We start from the raw sequence: 19,708 nt of genomic DNA on the forward strand, positions 1-19,708 counted from the left end.
AAGAGAAGGAGAAAGATTTGTTCCAGTTATTTATGCATTCATTGGTTGATTCTTGTATGTGCTCTGACCTGGAATTGAACCCAAAACCTTAGCATATCAGGAAAATGCTCTAACCAACTGAGCTACCTGGCCAGGGCCTCCATTGCCATTGTTACCAAGATCCAGTCCTGATTTTGAATAAGTTTATGCCTCTACACAGCCTATTGCACCAGTTTGAAATTATTTATTGCCCTGGCCCTCTTTTCCGTGTTCACAGGAGACACATCTGAAGGCTCATCTGCTCATTCTGAGCAGCTTCCTGATTGATACTGATCACCGGGGTTGCCCCCACAAAAGCAGGCGCAGTGACCTACAAAGGGCCTTTGTACCCAAATGCCTCCTCCGCTTTTCTGTTTGAAACATTAAAAATAGTTCCTGTAGACTGCTGAACCTCAGAGGGAAGGCAGGGGAGGGTGGATGGGAAGAGATCAACCAATGAACTTGTATGCATACATTCATAACCCGTGGACACAGACAATAGGGTGGTGAGGACCTGGGGGGTGGGAGGGACAAGTGAGGGCTGAAAGAGGTTAATGAGGGGGAAAAAGGAGGACCTATGTAATACTTTCAACAATAAAGATTTTTTTAAAAGAACATAATCTAGAAACACACACACACACACACACAGAAATAGTTCATGTAAAATATGGAATCAAGAAACAAAGTAATAAAGAAATCAAGACTAAATTGTTTTAGCTGGAGTCAGTGACACATTTATTGATGGAGACAGACGATGCAATCACTTAATAAGAGTAAACTAATAAAGGACCTGGAAACCCAGTATGAGTCTGGGATGCAGTTCAGAGACAAATGGCAGGGTCATTAAGGTAGCCCGGGGCAGAATGAAGAGGCTGTGACTTCACCCGGAAGGCCGGGGGAGACCGTTTCAGAAGCATTTTGTGGGGCCAGAGGTTGAAGGTTAATGGTAAGGACATTAAACAATGTGGAAGCTAGAGAATTAAGGGGACATTCTCTCTCCTCCATGGAAGGTGTGATCTGCAGTTTCATCCCTGAACTTGATATGCATTTCAGCTCTGGCGTCTCCTCGTCCCTGGTAGATGGAGTCACACCAGGTCATCTCACGGGTCCCTTCGAGCTGACGGAGCAGCTGCCCTTGTGAAAATGGATTATGCCCCCGCACGTACGCTGGGCGATGCTCAGCTTTCAGATGAACAATGAAATACGCTGGTCACCGTCAGCTGCTATTTTGCTTCACATGCTGTTCTGTCTTTAGTGTCAGCGTGCTGCTCCTCATTTAGGAAGAGAATCAGTGCTTAAGAAGGGGGAGAAAAAGAACCTGAAAGATGGCTTTCCAAGGGCTCCTGCAGTCAAGTGAGACAATTTGCCTTCCCCCTAAGCTGACAGTGAGAGTCCCTGGGGCATCTGACCTTGAGAGGAAGGTGTTTTGGATGGGGTAGCAAAGCACCCGCAGTCACACACTCACACACACTCACACGTTCTCTGGAATGTGTAAGGAATTAAGGTTCCTTTTTCAAGGAGAGCGAGCAAGGAACAAGTCAAGCTGTTCATTCCTTCTCCAAGGTGGTTTGCATTTACAGGCTTTTTATTTGTGTCGGGGATTACTATGCCTGGGAGGAGGAGGTGCTGAGGATTTCCGCATTATCTCCATGTTTTCGGGAGAAAAAAATAAGCCTTCTTCCATCCGCCGAGCGGGGATCTCAGCAGCCCTGCTTTATGTGCTTAGGCACTGCTCCTTCCTTTCCTTTTGCCCTCGTCCTCTGCCTCCTGGTGCCTCCTTTCCAGTTCCCCAGCCTGGGGGGCAGCCAAGCACAGGCCACTCCCCAGAAGCCCCTGCAGGCACCAGCAGTTACCTGGCAACAGTGACAATCATGCTAACAGGAGACAAAACAGCTGTGGAGACCAGAGAGAGCCGATCCTTCCAGAATCTACAAGAAGGCAAGGGCAGGGAGGCAAATAGCTCTTTTTATCAATGGCCTTTCATCTCCGTTCATACTATTCTCCCGAATCCCCAACCCTCAATTCTTATCATCATCTGGTAAAAATAGCCTCCCATCAGAGTTTAATACCAGACAGAGAAATTAATAGGAAATAGTGTACTTGGAGAGACTCAGTAAGTAACCCCCCTCGTTACCTCCAGGGCAGAACGAACGCTCAGGAGTTAATCAACCCTAGTCTCTATCTGTGCACATGTTGTTTTCCAATCCAAGGATGTATTTTGACCAGCTAATGTGTCCTTCCATAATGATCTGTACTGAGAAGCACTGACAAGCAATCATCTCACGTCTTGCCCCCTTGCCACAATTTCACAGGAAGTATTTCACATCTTGCCCCCCTCGCCACAATTTCACAGGAAGTGGCACTGGAGAGGGGGCCATAAGCATCCTAGCTAATGACACCTGGCATTTACTGAATCCTTACTCTTGTCAGTTCTGAATCCTTGTCAGTTCTAGGTGCTGCTCTGAGCACTATACAGACATGTTTAACTTTCCAAATAGTCCTATGAGATCAATAATGGTATCACCTCCATTTTACAGATGAGAAAACTGAGGCTCAGGGGGACTGATTGTCAAGAGCAGGACCAGGATCCGAACTCCCTTCAGGATGGGAACTAATGTTCTTAAACCACTTTGTTACGTACATAAAAAGTGAGAGATCTTAGCAAGTCCTGAGAGGGAGCCTCGCTGGTAAGGCAGAAATGAAAATTACCAAACTCTAGGCGTCAGTGGATAAAAGTTAATTGTACTAAAGTCACCAAATACAATGTGCCAAGAAAAACGTTCTCCTCGTTAGAGAGGGATTGTGTAATCATGAGGGAGGCTGATTAATCCTTTTCAGCAAATTCTGCAGAACTACGGAAATACCCACAGACCTTGGGGCATGTGAACATCAACCTGCTGGGAAGATGACCCTTGAGGACCCTGTCATTCTCATCACTCTGATTCGAAGGGAAAGGCAACGTGGCCATGTGAGTCAGCGCAAACAGAATGACATCTGGAGTGAAATGACCAGAACTTAAGTCCTGGCTTGGCTGTTCAGTGTCTTGGTGACCTCAAAGAAGTCACTTCCACAAACATTTATTGTGTTTATGTCTTGCAACAAGTACTTATTTAGGAGCTGCGGAAATAAGCATGACCAGACATCACCCATGTTCTGAAGTGAGTCATGGGCTCACGGAAGATGGAGAATTGTGGGCGATGTCCCATATTTTCCCTACCTGTAGGTAGAGAAGACTAATAGCAACTTCTTCTGTTGTGAGCGTCACACAAGATAATGACTGAGAAAAGGACTGATGAACTGCATAGTATGTCCTACAAAGTTAATGGTGATTATTACTGCGAAAAATGAGCTCTTCAAATAATGCACAGGCATTGCTGTGGTTATTCCCTACATGACTTAATCCCTGCCAACCTCTCCAACTTTATCTCCCATTAGCTCCCTGGCCCTCTTCTTAGTCATACAGGCCAAAAATATGCCTGCCTTAGGGTCTTTGCACTGCCTGGAATGTACTTATCCCAATTATCTGGATGGCTCATTCTTTCATATAATTCAGAACTCTGGTAAAAAAAAAAATGTAGAGAGGTCCTCCCTATTCACCTTATCTAAAATAAAGGGCATGTGAACATGCATAGATACACACATATACATGATGCACACAATACACACACATGTATAGACAGATGTGCTATACACTCAATACATTCATACATATACACAGACACACACACACACACACACACACACAATCATTCCCTATTTCCTTATCTTGTTTCGTTTTTCTTCAGTGTACTATTTCTCCCTAAAATTATGTTTTTACATTCTTGCTATTGTGTATTATCTGATTCCCCCATTGGCATGCGGGCTCTGTGAGGGCAGGAACTCGTCCTGTTCAACATGCTATATTCAGTGCCCAGAACAATTCCTCACTCCGTATTTATTGACACATAATTCACATGCCATACACTTCACCTACTGAAAGTGTAAAAGTCAATGGTTTTTAGTGTATTCATAGAGTTGTGCAACCATTGCCACTGTCAATTGTAGGACATTTCATCACCTCTAAAAGAAACCCATAACCATTAGCAGCCATTCATCCCCCCAACCCTCCCCAAATACCTACTTTATCCTACTACTAATCTACTGTTTCCATAGATTTGCCTATTCTGGACATTTCATAGAAATAGAATCAGCCCTGTCAGTGTGGTTCAGTGGTTGAGTGTTGACCCAGGAACCAAGAGGTCACGGGTTCAATTCTTGGTCAGGAAACATGCCTGGGTTGCAGGCTTGATCGCCAGTGGGGGGTGTGTAGGAGGCAGCCCATCGATGATGTTTCTCTCTCATTGATGTGTCTCTCTATTCCTCTCCCTTCCTCTCTGTCTAAAAATCAATTAAAAATACATATATTTAAAAACCCTCTCCTTTAAAAAAAATAAAGATGAAAATATTTTTTTAAAAATATAATTATACAATATGTGTTCTTTTGAACATTAAATTTTGATAAATGAATGAAAAACGTTAAATCCAATTGTTTGCGATACCTTCCAGATATGAGAAGCATCTCAGAAAGCTTCCTTCCATGAGTTTTGAGCAATCTAATATCCAATCTAGGAAACAGAGGATTAGTCTGGCAAAAATCTCATTTATTTATGGTACACTTGTGTTTGCTTGGTTTTTAATAGTGACATTTTGACAGGAGTTGAATGAAAGCTGCCCTTTGCACCATCAACAGAAAAAAAGAGAGAGAGTTGACAGCAAGTAAGTACTCGAAATGAAATTCTGAAGGGCCTGTTTATTTATTTAAGGGACCAACTGTTTCCAAACACTCTGAATTACAAATGATTTAATTCTAATCTAAGCAGAGGCCAGCAAGCCTGGTGCTCTGATACGTTGATTACAAATCATTCTCTATTCATTAAAGCAGGGCCCCGACCAGGCAACTTCGGTGGCCATAATTCCATGCATTTCGTAATTGACTTCACCAACCCAAATGGCTTTCCCCTTGAGTTATTTTAAATGAGTGAGGTTTTAGTGCATCAATATATTCTTCTCCAACATGCATCGCTAAACTGTTTCTCCTATTTGATTCACAAAGAACAACCACGTCAGCATCTAAATCAAACCATGAACCACGTTCTTGGAATTGGAATTGCACTATTGGGTATAAGCTCCTGCCCGAGGCTGGGATCCCTGGCGAAGCTTCCCTGGCATGAATGCATCCCAGTGATCTGCAGCACAACATTACCCAAAGCTGCCTCTGCCATTCCAAACAACTTTAATGTTAGAGTGTTGTTCTTTATGGTAAACTCCCCAAGTAACCCATTTTAAAGATTTTTTCTCCACATGACTGTCTCCTTCATCTATGTCCTTTTAGTACACTTCTAACCCCCAGGGTACAAAAGGGAAGCCTACTTTTTCCTGGCCAGGACAAGTAAGGCCCGCAGATAACTGAAGCAAGCTCCTCTCTAAAAATTCTTCCCTGAGCTAAGCCACCTGCAGGCCATCTTACTAAATTGGTCTGTGTATTCATAGAGTTGTGCAACCATTGCCACTGTCAAACCCTCTCGGTGCAGCTCACGCACACTACTGCCACCACCCCACCCCCCACTACCACCTTTCTGATCACCCACCATCACAGCAATTCACTGCCGTCTCTCTGAACAAATCTGAAATATGGGCGTGTAATTGTGAACCTGCCCAATGAAAAGGAGGCTATCCAGACCTCCTGTTAATTGCTAACATAGCCTCTTAAATGCAAACACAATGTGTATGAATTATTGAGAGTATACAGATAAATCCATCCATGTTTAGTGACTGCTGTGGGCTTTTCACTTTCCTTTGTGGGTCAAGGACTGCCTTGAGCTAAAATGATCAGATCCCATTTAAACAAAGGGCAATATCCATTCAGGAGCTCTGACCTGTGTGTCCTATCTTTAGACACAAGTAATTTTGACTGAAGTTGTCATGAACTGAATGGAGAGGGCCAGAGCTATTGCAGCAGCTGTGAGAACAAAAGCAATAATACCAAGCTTCTTGTATCCATTTAATTTGGAGCTTTCCCAAGGAGAAAAAAGTAAATTTCAGTGTGCTTGCCATTTAAAGATGCCACTCAGAGAAGCTCTGTGTTTTCACAAGTCCTTCCTGTGGTTAATCAGTGCTATGAGATAAGAAGAACAGACAGCCTATTCTTGTCAGAGACACTATCTTAACAAGAACATTGCAGTTCAAGGTCTAATCTGTTTGCATCCTATACATTCAAGCACAATCACAAGTCCACCCAGAAGAGGACCCGTTTGGAGGCTTGAGTCCCACCAACTGCGGTTACTCCTTAATTTCCAACCTGGGAGACATCGCTGGCCCAAGCGTGAAACAAGCAGCTCCTTCCCAATAGACAGCAGCACGCAGGAGAGAAAGAAGGCGTTGAAAGTTAGTCCAAGCAACATTTAAACCACAGCCCCACCATTTCTGATGAATGACTTTGAGGAAATGACTTAACCACCCTTAGTCTATTCCTTTATCTGTAGATGGATACCTACCTCAAAAGGTTGTTGTAAGGCGTCATGGATGGTAATATATAAGAAGTGTAGTAAACAGGGTCAGGCACATAGTAGGTGCTCATTAGTGACTAATAGACAAATTACAGGTCAGACATTTGATTGGTGAATGTAGAATTACAACAAAGGGCGTGGATATGTTTAAGGGTGCTTTCTCTCAAGCTATGAGAGGCTAACAAATTCCCCCCTTTCTGCTCTATCTAAAGACCAGTCAGCTAGAGTGGCCTGCCCTCTTCCCTGGACGACAGTGAAGACATAGCGACACTTCCCAAATTTTATATTTTCAGGCTCTGTGCAGACAACACCCTTCCCTGGCATTTTCACTGTAACACGACTCCCTTTTTTAAAATATATTTTTATTGATTTCAGAGAGGAAGGGAGAGGGAGAGAGAGTAGAGACATCAATGATGAGAGAGAATCATTGATCGGCTGCCTCCTGCACACCCCCTTGAGCCCGCAACTCAGGCATGTGCCCTTGACTGGAATCAAACTTGGGACCCTTCAGTCCACAGGTCAATGCTCTATCCACTGAGCCAAACCAGCTAGGGCACCACCCTTTTGACATCAACACAAGTTTCAGATCCCTCCTTTTACACATGGTTTTTCTTTCTTTATAATCAATAGGAAGACACTTAAGCACAACAGCAAACTATTTCTTATATCTAAGGCAGATTGCTTCAGAAGGTTTATATATATATATATTTTTTTTAATATATAAATTTAAAAAAAATTTTTTTTAATTCAGTCACACCAGGTAAGACTTTTCCCTTGGGGTATCCTGTTCTTTCACCAAACTCCTCTGTTTGAGAATTTCTCTAACTATGGACTGATAGCCACCACCACCACCCCCCCCCTCCAAATCCACTATCATTCAATAAATGTAGAGTTCTTAGTTTTATCATTCAACACAAAAGCACAGAATGCCTTTATGCTTATAAAATAGATGAAGAAGCTCACTACCTAATCCATGCTTTTAAGTCTGAGCTTATCTTCTCTAATTCTTGCCCAACCACTCTAGGTCATTAACCCCACAGATGAGAAAAGTAAGACCCAGAGAGATCCAACTCGCCTAATGTCACACCGAGACAAGACAGGAGGGTCCGGGCTGAGCCACCTGATTGGACATTCTTGAGGGATTACCTTGCATCCTTGGCAACCATAGGAGTCAGCACATCAATCAGGCATTTTCTGGGATGGTCAGTGATTCAAGGGCCTGGCCTGGAATATCATCAGCAGGTGGTTCCTCTTTCCTGGCATGAGCAGACTGCCCTTCCTGGGGATGTTTGATCACATGGGACCTTGGCAGCTTTGTCTCCTTCCCCCTCTTTCCTCCTATTGTGCATCTGCAGAAGGGGAACTGACTGTGCAGCAAGTGACTAAAGAAAGATGCTAAAGCTAGAACTGGGGACAATCCAAGTTGGTGGCCACTGAATCATGACGAGATTCTATGCTGTCACTTGTTCTTCTATCACGCTCCAGTGACTCTGTTGTTTAAATCTTGTGGCAAGACACCTGGAAGCTATTTATCATTTTTACTAAGGACTCCTTCACTGGGTGAAAATGTAATCATGTTCATTGACCATCACTCCATTACCTAAGAACCAGATTACTGCAAGTTCAATGCGGTGCTGATTCAGTCTTCCCATCACTGAGGCAACGTTCTTCTGGAATAGCTATTCATGCCCCAGCACCATTGGGACACCGCTCAGATCCTCTTTGAAGTGTTCAAGCCCCAGAGAGGCAGCCTGATCTGATGAGAATTTCACTGGATGTGGGTCCGAGGAGAGTGTGTCTGAAGGCCAGCCAACCACCTTGGGGTCTTGCCTTCCAGCTTAAGTGCTACCTCCCTCTTAACCTCAAACTTATTTCAGGACAAACTTCCTCAGATCAAGAGTATCCCAGGCCACCTCAGCTCCGGAACCGTCCACTGCCTGCTGTAGCAGAAAGAGGCTTGGAGAGACATGTTGGTAGCTGAATATTTGTTGACACATGCTTCAGACTTGCCAATGGCCTGACCTGAAAACTCGGGCTCCTGCATGGCTTCTCTGTGCCTCAGTTTCCCCAACCAAAAGCAAGGATATTTACCCCAGGTTGAAATGGGGTAAATAAATGATAAAGTGCTGGATACCCCGCATGAAGCCAGTAGAGGGGCAAAACTGTGAGCCTATCTATACAGTGACAAAGTCTTCTGGTTTGCTCTCCCCCACCGCCTCCTTCAGAGGGCCTGAGGTCTTAGCGAAAAGAATGATCACCAGGAGGAAAACAAGCTTGCTTCCTCCCTCCTCCCAGGTACACCAGGCGACGGTAGCTGATAAAATGCTTGTGGAGGACTCTGATCTCCTGGGAGATCAATGCTATATGAATAGAAAGTGTTCTTACATTGCAAAACACTGGAGAATGGCTTCCCCAGAAGTCATCACGATCAGGCAAAGAATAGATGAAATAATTTCCTTTCCTTTCTTCTGATCGCTGGCTAAAAGTTTCTCAGTCATTTAAGGAGGATTTAATCCACTAGTGGACTGTCCCCATTCGAGGACTGCAAGGCTAAAGTTAGTACTGACCTAAACACGACAACCACAAGGGGGAACAGACCACAGTTTCTCTCTGCTGCAAACTGGTCATCTGCCAGTTGGCACACCTTTCCTTTCTCAGAGTTTTGGGAGACACAGTTTTCCACCAGGGTTTCTCCTTAGAAATGCCTTCAAGGTGGGACAGGCTTAGAAAAAACTCCCCACTGGCCCCCCTCCCACCCCTGATTTTCACTGCCTTTCAAGGGACCTACTGCCCCTCCCTGGCACAATGCCTTGCTCTCGGAGGTTGGTCATTATTATCCCAGTTATATCATAACCCCTGGAAGGACCTATTTTTAAAAAAAAAACAATTTTAAGGCTCTGAAGAAGAGTTTTGCCAGGGGTTCAGGAAGAAATTTGAGGCTGGTGGTCCCATTCTTTTCTATTCAAATGGCTCCATAAAAGTAGCTTTCAAGTGCAGCCTTCAATATTAGTCCATTTCTGAAGGCTACACCTGTATGGTCCAGAGAGAAAGGACCGAGAGAGCAAACACATGGCATGAGGATTAACTGATAGAATGGGGAAATTTCACTTAGGGAAGGAATATCTCAAGGCGATGCATAGGTGCTTTCAAATATATGGATGTGTATTACTGTATTGGTTGTTATGGTAACAAACAACAGAAACGCATTCAAGCTTGCTCAAGTAAACTGGGATGGTTACAGGGCTTCTAAGGGGCTTCAAGGAAACCCAGGAGATGGAGCCATAGGAGGCCTGGGCCTCCTGGAGAAATGGGTGGGACTGTGGCATTGAATTTGAGGGGGTCTAGACACTACAGCAGCAGAAGCTCAAGTGCCTTTTTATAGAAAAGTCGCCGTTAACATGACTCATCTACAGGCTGCCCATCTGCTTCCTCCTCTAACAACCAACAAATTCTTTCCAAGTTGCTTCATTTAAATACCATTGAGAATCCCAGTGGCTTGGCTTACGTTTTTTTACTGACTTGGTTTTTTCAGAGCAGTTTAAGGTTCACAGCTTGAGAGAAAGGTATAGAGATTCCCCATATGCCCTCAGCCCCCACATTATATTGCCTCCCCCATTATCAACATCCCAGACCAGAGTGGTACATTTATTACAATCTACGAACCTACATTGACACACCATTATTACCCATGAGGGTAGGGGGAGGGGGGTTCTAAACTATCAACCATAGAGATCCATTAGGGTTCACCTTTGGTGGTGTATGTTCTATGGGTTTGGACAAATGTATAATGACATATATTTATTGTATGGTTATCATACAGGGTATTTTCACTGCCCTAAAATGTCTCTCTGTTCAGCCTATTCACCTCTCCTCCCCCACCTCCAACCCCTGATGACCCCTGACCTTTTCACTATCGCCATAGTTTTTATCTTTTCTAGAATGTCATGTAGTAGGAATCATACAGTGTGTAACCTTTTCAGATTGACTTCTTTCACTTAGTAATATGCATTTAAGTTTCCTCCATGTCTTTTCGTGGCTTTAGAGTTCATTTATTTTTAGTGCTGAGTAATATTCCATTGTCTGGATGTACCATACTGAAGGACATCTTGGTTGCTTCCAAGTTTGGGCAATTATGAATAAAACTGCTATAAACATCCATGTGCAGGTTTTAGTGTGGACATAAGTTTTCAACTCCTTGGGATAAATACCAAGAAGCAAGATTGCTGGATCATATGGCAAGAGAGTATTTAATTTTGTAAGAAATCACCAAACTGTTTTCCAAAGTGGCTGTACCATTTTGCATTCCCACCCCCAATGAATGGGGTTCCTGTTGCTCCACATCCTCACCAGCATTTGGTGATGTCGGTCTTCTGGATTTTGGCCATTTTAGTAAGAATTTCATTGCTCTAATTTGCATTTCCCTGATGACATCTGATGTGGAGCATTTTTTCATTGCTCCAATATGTGGGTTTAAGAGCACAAGCTTCAGGGCCTGGTTTTGACCCCTGGCTCGGTCCCTCCCTACGTGTGTGACCTTGAGCAAGGAACTTGATCTCCTCAAGGGTAAATTTCCTCATCCATAACGTAAAAACCATTTTTACCTTCTAAAATTGTTGAAGGGTTACATGAGATAATGAGTGTAACAGCCAAATAGTCATTATTATTACTATCATCATTTTTATTATTCTAACTCAATATCTCATGGTTAATGGCAGAACTATGGCTTCCACATCAGGCTGACTTCCGACTCAATGATTTTCAAACTACCACTTAGTGAATCTATGTCAGATTGTGTTTTCAATTTAACTCAAGAAAACATTAACCACTTATTTAATATTCCTGCCAAAATTGCATAATCTGACTCTAATCATAATGGAACAGAGGACAAAACCCCTTCTAAAAAAAATAACTGGCCTAAATTCTTCCCAGCTGTCCATGTCATGAAAATCAAAGGAAGGCCAGAAAATTATTCCAGATGCCTGATTCTGAATTGGATCCTGGACCAGACAGAAAGCATTGCTATAAAAAAACATTACGGGAACAATTGAAAAAAATGTAAGATCTGTAACTAGATAACAGCATGTCATTGTTAAATATCCTGAGTGAATATTCTCCTTAGAAAATATATACTGAGATGAATAAAATGATATAATTAAAAGGCAAAAGAAAAAGAAAATATATACTGAAGTATTTTAGGACAAAGAAGCATGATCTGAAACACGTCAATGGTTCAGAAAAACATTATATAATATATAAATCTACAATATATAAAAAACATAAATATGTAGAATACGTGTTTGGCATAAGTTCCAGGTAATTATCTACTTGGGACTCTCTTCTGTGAATGACCTGTGATTTCTTATTGTCCTTTATTGAATGAGGCCTACCACAAACACTGGTGATTTTTTAAATATTCTCTTTCTCACACACCAGAGAGAACACAATGCTCATTATCCATCTGCAAATGAATTTTCACAAGTTATGTAGAAGATTTTACAATAGTCCCTACTAAATTTTATTTTTCATATACATAAGGAAAGAGAGAGAAAGAAAAAGAGAGGGAGAGACAATGATAAAATTAATTTGACAAAATACTAAAAGTACTCACTACATGTAAGGCACTATGTATGATATTAACACCTGATATTACATAGGACTTTACAGTATATGACGCTTTCACATGGCTTCTATTTTATTTGCTTCTCACTGAATTCTCAGTGAAGTGCAATGAAACCATGTCTTATGAGGATAGGGTGAGGGAGAGGGGTCTAAACCAGCGGTCACCAACCTTTCGGACCTCACGGACCACCAGTGGTCCTCGGGCCACCGGTTGGCGACGGGTGGTCTATCAACCAGGAAGGCAAAAAATCATGACAAGTTTTTTGTATCATGTTATCTTATAAACATCAAGGCTTAGGCCTTAGTCTGGGGCCAGATCATGACAGCGATATCGCTCTTTAATTGCTCTACTCACTCAGAGTGTACAGGCTAAGGGAGGCAAGATTCTCATAACGTGAGACACAAGGAACAGAGACCCACTGAGGAAACAGAAGGTCTGAGTCTCCCATCGCACACTCCCTCCAGACCTGATGCTCACTCCTTGTGGGAGCGTCCCATAGAACTGCCCACCATGTTTAACATCCCTCTGTCCCTCAGGGTCCTGGTTTGATTCTGCCGAGTACATGTTGTTGAATTGGAGACCGTAATATGGGCATACAATGGGACTAGCTAGGGCAGCGTGCAGGAGCCCGTTGATAGTGGCTCCGAGTCTCCTCTCACCTATTTCCAGGTGCCCTCAATGCTTCAGAGGCTGGAAGCAAAACACTACCTCCCCCCGGTTCTAGTTAGGAGACTGGATATGACTAAGTCCCACCAATTAGATGTCCTCACAAGAGGTTTGGAGGTGGAGGTGGGGTGGGAGCTGTCTTCCTGCTGCTTGGGGGGTTTTCTGCCAGCAGAGATATTAGTGATTTCAGTGTCCAGTCTCCATCTTCATGGATGTTGAGAGGTGGCTGGGCAATGGAGATCACCAGACTCCACATTCCACGGTCTAGACAATTTGGAGAGAAGTAGCAGTGTCCACTCTTAATGCTGTCTCTCTGACCTCTAGATCTATGCCACTGTGTCGGGAAAGTCAATGGTCCCAGCCTCTGCTCTTCCTAAGGGGGGCAGAGGTCATCATTTCCCTCGTGGGTGAGTTCTTACAAAGCTCTGGGATTCATTCTGGAGGCCCAGCCTAGAGCCCACTCCTCCTAACTCTTCCACCAATTTTGGAAGCACCCAATCTCCTATGTTAATTCCTTTTCTACTTAAAATAGCTGGAGTAGTTTCTGCTTCCTGGATTGAACCCTAGCTGATTTTTCACTGTTTCCCAGATACAGAGAGACAGGCTACAAGAGGTAAAGATGGTGCAACGCTTGAATGACATTCTCACACAATCAAACGCAGTAGCTGGGGGTTAGTGCACCTGGTCCATGGGCACAAAGCAGACTTTGGGCATCTAGAATATCTCTCTGTCTTAGATTACCTCGCCTTACATCAGAGATGGCACCTCTGCACAAACTACAGGAGGGGGCCTCAAACTGACCGAGCTCAACAAATAAGTATTCAAATTTTTATTCCACAGCTCCTCTTCAGGAAATTAAAGCAAATTTCCCTTTGTTATCAGTTCATGTTTTACTTCCTAAGGCAAGAAAGAGGGATGAACAGAAATGACAAGGATGAAGAAAATGCTCCAGACTCAACAATGATGAGTAGGTTCAGAAAACAGCAGGAAATGTAACAAGGAGCAGGGGCTTAGCACCCTGGTACCCATAAACAAATACAGCCTCTGCTTACTTCTGAAAAGACAAAAAGAGAAAAGATAGGTTGATAACAGAGAGAGTTAACATTTATCCAATATACAGGGCTCTTTCTCAATTTTCACAATAAATTTAAGAGGCAAGTACTATAATTATCACCACATCCTGGGTGTGGGGACTAAGGCTCAGGGGAAGTGAAGCCACCATTCAAGGTCACAGCTATTAAGTATCTAAACCCAGGTGGAGGAACACGCATCCTAACCCAGGCTTTGTCAATGCCAAAGTCTGTTCCTTTAACCACCTGCAAAATAATGCAGCTCTCCACAAGGTGAGAGATTGCCAATATTTTTCCACTCCCCAAAATAGTGTTTTCTAAGCTAAAAGAGACAACCATTGATTAAACCCAGCAGCCCTCATTAATCAGTTTCTTGAATAAAAAATAAAACAGCAGGTTCCACCATTTTTATTCTTAGCTACCTTACTGGGAGAAAGAGAAAGGAAATTAGCATCAGGACCCAAGATGATGAATTCAAATCCATCTTTCCTGCCTCCATAGCCAGCTACCCCTGAATCCCACCCCCAGAGCCCATCACCAGTTCCACGACACCAGAACTCCTCACCTCACTCCTGAACCCACGTAGGATTTTCCAGGGCCAGGAATAACCATTTATTTCTCCACAATGAGTGACTGCCATTGAACTGTGCTTCCCTAATATGAACTACTAGAGGCCCAGTGCACAACATTCATGCACTTGTGGGGGGGGGGGGGTCCCTCAGCCCGGCCTGTGCCCTCTCGCAGTCCGGGACCCCTTGCTCCTTACCACCTGCCAGCTCGCTGCTCCTTAGCACTCCCTCGGAGGCAGGAGAGGCTCCTGCCACCACCTCCGCTGCGCTCACCAGCCGTGAGCCCAGCTTCGGGCTGAGCAGCGCTCCCCCTGTGGGAGTGCACTGACCACCAGGGGGCAGCTCCTGTGTTGAGCATCTGCTCCCTGGTGGTCAGTGTGTGTCATAGTGACCAGTTGTTGGGTCGATTTGCATATTAGGGTTTTATTATATAGGATGAGTTTTCCCTTAACAACAACTGGCTAAAATTCTCAGGTTGGAATAACAATGGATCTGCCATTGGAGCCTTCTCACCCCCTCATTTGCCCCCTTTGCACCTCTGGTCCAGGTGCTCCTGCTGCTCTTGGTTACAGCTCCAAGGTTCTGACACTCCTCCCTGCCACCATACAAACGCTCAGAGATTTGTTCATAACTGACACCCAAGCCTTCGGGGCTCACTGTTGCAAAAAGAATTTTGGAATCTCTGGGAGTTATAATCTCCCCCCATTTTTCTTTTCTGCTGATAAATTCCAGAGAGCAGTAGGGATAGCAGTAAGACATCTATCATCTGTGGGGCTGACAAGCAGCTGGCATGACCTTCTCAGCCAATATAACTGCAAGCTGATTTTAATCATGGTCTGCTTATCGGGCTTCCAGAAATATTACCCTGATGCATCTTCCTATTCCTTCTCTGTGCTGAATGCTCTAAGGAAAGCTCTCTGAGTCTCCCCATCTACACCCCAGGGAGGAGGAAATTTATAACTAACTCCCAGCTACAACCGTATATTCTGGGGGGAGATACAGAGAACTTGTATTTCATTTGCCAAGGCCACTAGATAACACTTGGACCTTATAAGTCCATGAACCTTGAAAGAAGCCAGTTTTAGGCTAAAATCTGAGGACACGAAGGTATTTGCAAATGTTAGCAAAATCTGTGCCACATAAAGGTCCCATCTTGCTGAATTTCGCCCAATAATGTTTATTGAGAATGTCCAGTTTCTAAAATGACTCTTGGATTACCAATAAGGCTAGTCATGCCTTTGTGTCCTGAGATTTATATCCACTGTCTTCTTGTACAAAAATGTGCAAAGGATTTATCACCTTCGTAATTAGTTCTGGTTCAACGTCACTGCTATAAGAATGTCACTCTCATTCACGTGCATTCTAACATGCTTTCCTGGGGTAGAAGGGTGAAGTGAAAGGGGTGGCATTAAGCATCATGCTGGCGTTGTCCCCAAGAATGCATCCCAGCAATGCATATCAGCTGACATATGTTTCTGTGGACAAAAGTCCTGTCTCACTCTGACTTGATTCGTTTGTGGTTTGCACCCCTAACCATGCTATTACAGTGCCTCTGACAGAAGGAGGTGACATGGCACAGCAGGTGCTGGACTAAGACTGTCTGGGATGAAAATCAGATCGGCCAGCTCATTCAGCTATGTCATATGGAGCAAGTTTCCAAATCCCTCCATTTTCTCATCTGGGGATAATAATAATATTACTTCCAGGGATTATTGTGAGGATTGGATGTACTAATAATTTTAAGGTGCTTAGCACATTGCTTGTCACAGGGTAAGCTCTATTGATGTCAACTGTCATTACTGGCTTTTATTACAGTGGACACTTGGAAGATGCTGAATGAGTAAATAAATGACCCATCCTCAGGTGTATGAAGAGCAGGAAATTACCCAAGGAATATGGAATTGGCCAGGTTATCTTCCATTTAAGTGCTTTTCTGGGCCACATACTGCCACACTTAGTTCTTGCTTCTGAAGCACATACATTCGGGGACCTGTCACATATCCTGAAGTGGTGGTGAGGTACCACAGGGAGTACACTGTCACTTGGTGATCAACAGCCAACATTGGCAAAAACTTCAGCCATGGTCAGGAATATACACTCTGTGGTTATGCCAAAGAATTTTCTTCCAGAAATACTAACTGCCTTCTGTGGGAATCGATCTTGGAATTTTGGCCTCAAGTAGCATTAGAATAAATCAATTTCAGGAATAAAGAGAAATCAAGAAATGTGTATTCTTCTACTGGGGATGTATTTAAAGTAACCCTCAGCCACCAACTCAGCAGGCGACTAGTCGGACAGCAGCCATGTAAAACACTCACAATTCAAGAAAGGGTGTTGATAAATTCTTCTCCAAATATTCTCTAGAAAAACTTCTGTGATGAAAGAGAAATGAGGCATGTATGATCAATGGCTCTCTGGGGCTCTCCCACCAAAATTCAAAGAAAAAATCACAGACACGTCATATTTTCCCACATCGTTGGGCCTTTGCCAATGCTGTTCTCTGAGCTTGGAATGTTCCTCCACACCCCCCATTCTGTCCCCACTCACCCTCATAATCCCAAGCAAATCATAATGGCATAGTACAGAGGTTAGTTTCATGGGTTCAAACCCCAGCTCCACATTTTCCCCAGCTAGTTGACACAAGGTAGGTTACCTAACTTCTCTGTGACTCAAGTTTCTATGGAGATGATAATTGTACCAACCTTGTAGGGCTTGGGGAAAAGTACATAGGTTAATATTAGAATAGGTTAATATTAGAATCGTTCATGAAACATAGTAAGCACTACAGAATTAGTTACATTATTGTCCTAAATCCTAGCTCCAGCTTTAGATCCTTGGGGAGGTCCTTTCATTCCCCTGGGCAGAATGCTTGCACTTGTCTCTACTATAGTAAGTACCACATTCGATTGCAACCCCTGGTGTCTGTGTGTGTGTGTGTGTGTGTGTGTGTGTGTGTGTGCCTTGCCACAGTGCAAAAATATAAGGAATGCAAACATCATCATTTTAACCTGAGAGTCTTCGGGCCTTAAACAGAGCCATGAACATGACAGAAGCCCAATCAATATTTGTTTAACATATGAATGCATTAATTAAATGCTATTTAGGCTTTTCAAGCTTCCCATCAGCCAGTATTTTCTCTTCTTTGCATGAAGCCATTGAATAATTGCTGTTGCTATGGCTGCTTCTAAAGTCAAATGAGGTAAGGTTTTGAACTATCTCCGAGTTTGTACAATAATCATCGGAATCATAAGAATTCATTATCAGCACTATTAACGGAGTGCATTAATGTTATCACTGAGCCGACAGAATGACGGGGCCCAGCACATGTTATCTCTAGATGTGAGCCTTCAAGTTCCCTTGGACAGATTCTCAAGAACTGCACTCCTCCAGCATTGCTGGGATGTGCAACATGTCACAGTTCTGAATGGTTAGTCACAGTCAGTCTGCAAGTGGAGAAGGGCCCTGGCAGGAATGTGATCCAAGAGACACTAAAAATAGAAAGTCCATGGAAGGCCAAGGGAACTTCCCTTGTAAAAGTGAGAAGGCGATGATGAAACAAGCAGCTTCCTGGCAATGAAGAGATAACATCCTGTCTGAGATGGATTTTGAGAGAGGAACCAAGGGTCAGGGGAGGCTCTGGGCACCTTGGGAAGGCAGCGTGGAGCAGGGGGGAAGCACCAGGTTAGGAATCAAGTTAATCAAATCTTTGTCTTCTTTTTTTAATTAAAAATTTTTATTTTAATCCTCACCCAAAGATACATTTTTAATTGATTTTAGAGAGAGGAAGGGAGAGAGAGAGAAACATTGATTGGTTGCCTCCCATACGCACCCTGACTAGAGATTGACCCTACCACCTGGGTAGGTGCCCTGCCTGGGAATCAAACCCCGCAACCTTTTGGTTTACAGGACAATGTTCCAACCAACTGAGCCACACCAGCCAGGGCAAATTAATCAAATCTTAATTCTTCCATTTGATGAACTGACTTTCTCCTCTTGAAAATGGAAAATCAAATGATGAAAATTGCAGAGCACCCTATAAATGTAAGAAATTATTCAATACTCACAGAAAGGGCCCCCACTCTGAACAGTGGCCTCTCCATCTTCTTCACTCTAGGTGTGAAGAGATGTATCTGCCTCTTTCACTTAAATTAGCACATTTTAAAGAAGTTCACCAGGACACTGGGCATGGAAATTTTCTTGGGGTACAATTTTTATTCGAAATCTGCCTTATTTTGGCCACCATAGCTTTGCAATATATGAAACCATACCATGCAATTCATGGCTCTGTGGACTTTTCTTACCTTAGGAGCAAACATTTACTAGTAAGATGCCAACTGACAGTGGTGAGCTTCCGGAGCGGGCTGCCTCCAGCTGGCCAGAGCGGATTTTGCACTTTGCTTCCCACCTCCATGTTCCATAACCCTGGCAATTGACAAGTGATATAAATTAGGATTTTTCTCTCCCAAAGACGGCTTACCAGCACACATTCCACTGAACCCCAAAGGACCTAAGATTCCCCCAGCCATCGCTCTCTATTCCAAATGCTACATAAAGGAAACCACACACATAAATACAAGATGGAGAACATTACCGAGAAGCAACACTGTGAGGACAGAAAAAAAGAAAAAAGAAAAAGCCTGGTGTATCAACTGCACATTCCCACCACATGAGGTTCTGGCAATGAGGTGCCTTGGTTTTTAAAAATATTTTTATTATTTTTAACATGTTTTTATTAATTTTTTTTATATAGAGAGAGGGATAAAGAAATAGAAACATCAATGAGAGAGAAACACCAATGATCGGCTGCCTCCTGCATGCCCCCTACCGGGGATCAAATCGACAACCTGGGCATGTGCCCTGACCAGGAATTGAACCCATGACCTCTTGGTTTCTGAGTCAATGCTCAACCACTGAGCCACACCAGCTGGGCTAAATATGGTTTTATTGATTTTTGAGAGAGAAAGAAAGGGAGGGAGGAAGATAGAAACATCAATGAGAAACATCAACATCAATCAGCTGCCTCCTGCAGGCCATCAGGCCTGCAACCCGGGCATGTGTCCTGACCTGGAATCAAGCTGGTGACCTCTGGGTGCATAGGTCAATGCTCAACCACTGAGAAACACTGGCCGGGCCTTGGGTTTTGTTTTTTTAAAACTGAGAGTAATTGTAATATGCCAGGGAGTTTTGAATCAGCTTTATTTGGAGCCTCAAATGAATATA

The 19,708-nt window shown here is 43.5% G+C and overlaps 1 protein-coding gene across 1 annotated transcript in view; it reads right to left on the bottom strand.

Moving 5' to 3' along the window:
• Positions 1-19,708, bottom strand: part of RGS8 (regulator of G protein signaling 8) — a 91,808-nt gene that overhangs the window by 58,220 nt on the left and 13,880 nt on the right. The window contains exon 2 of the mRNA XM_023754015.1: positions 18,790-18,910. Within this exon, the coding sequence (XP_023609783.1) occupies positions 18,790-18,804 (15 nt within the window). The 5' untranslated portion in view covers positions 18,805-18,910. The remainder of the gene's footprint in view (positions 1-18,789; positions 18,911-19,708) is intronic.

The sequence above is a fragment of the Myotis lucifugus genome, unplaced genomic scaffold (genome assembly GCF_000147115.1).
Source record: "Myotis lucifugus unplaced genomic scaffold, Myoluc2.0 scaffold_54, whole genome shotgun sequence".
Classification (NCBI taxonomy): Eukaryota; Metazoa; Chordata; class Mammalia; order Chiroptera; family Vespertilionidae; genus Myotis; species Myotis lucifugus.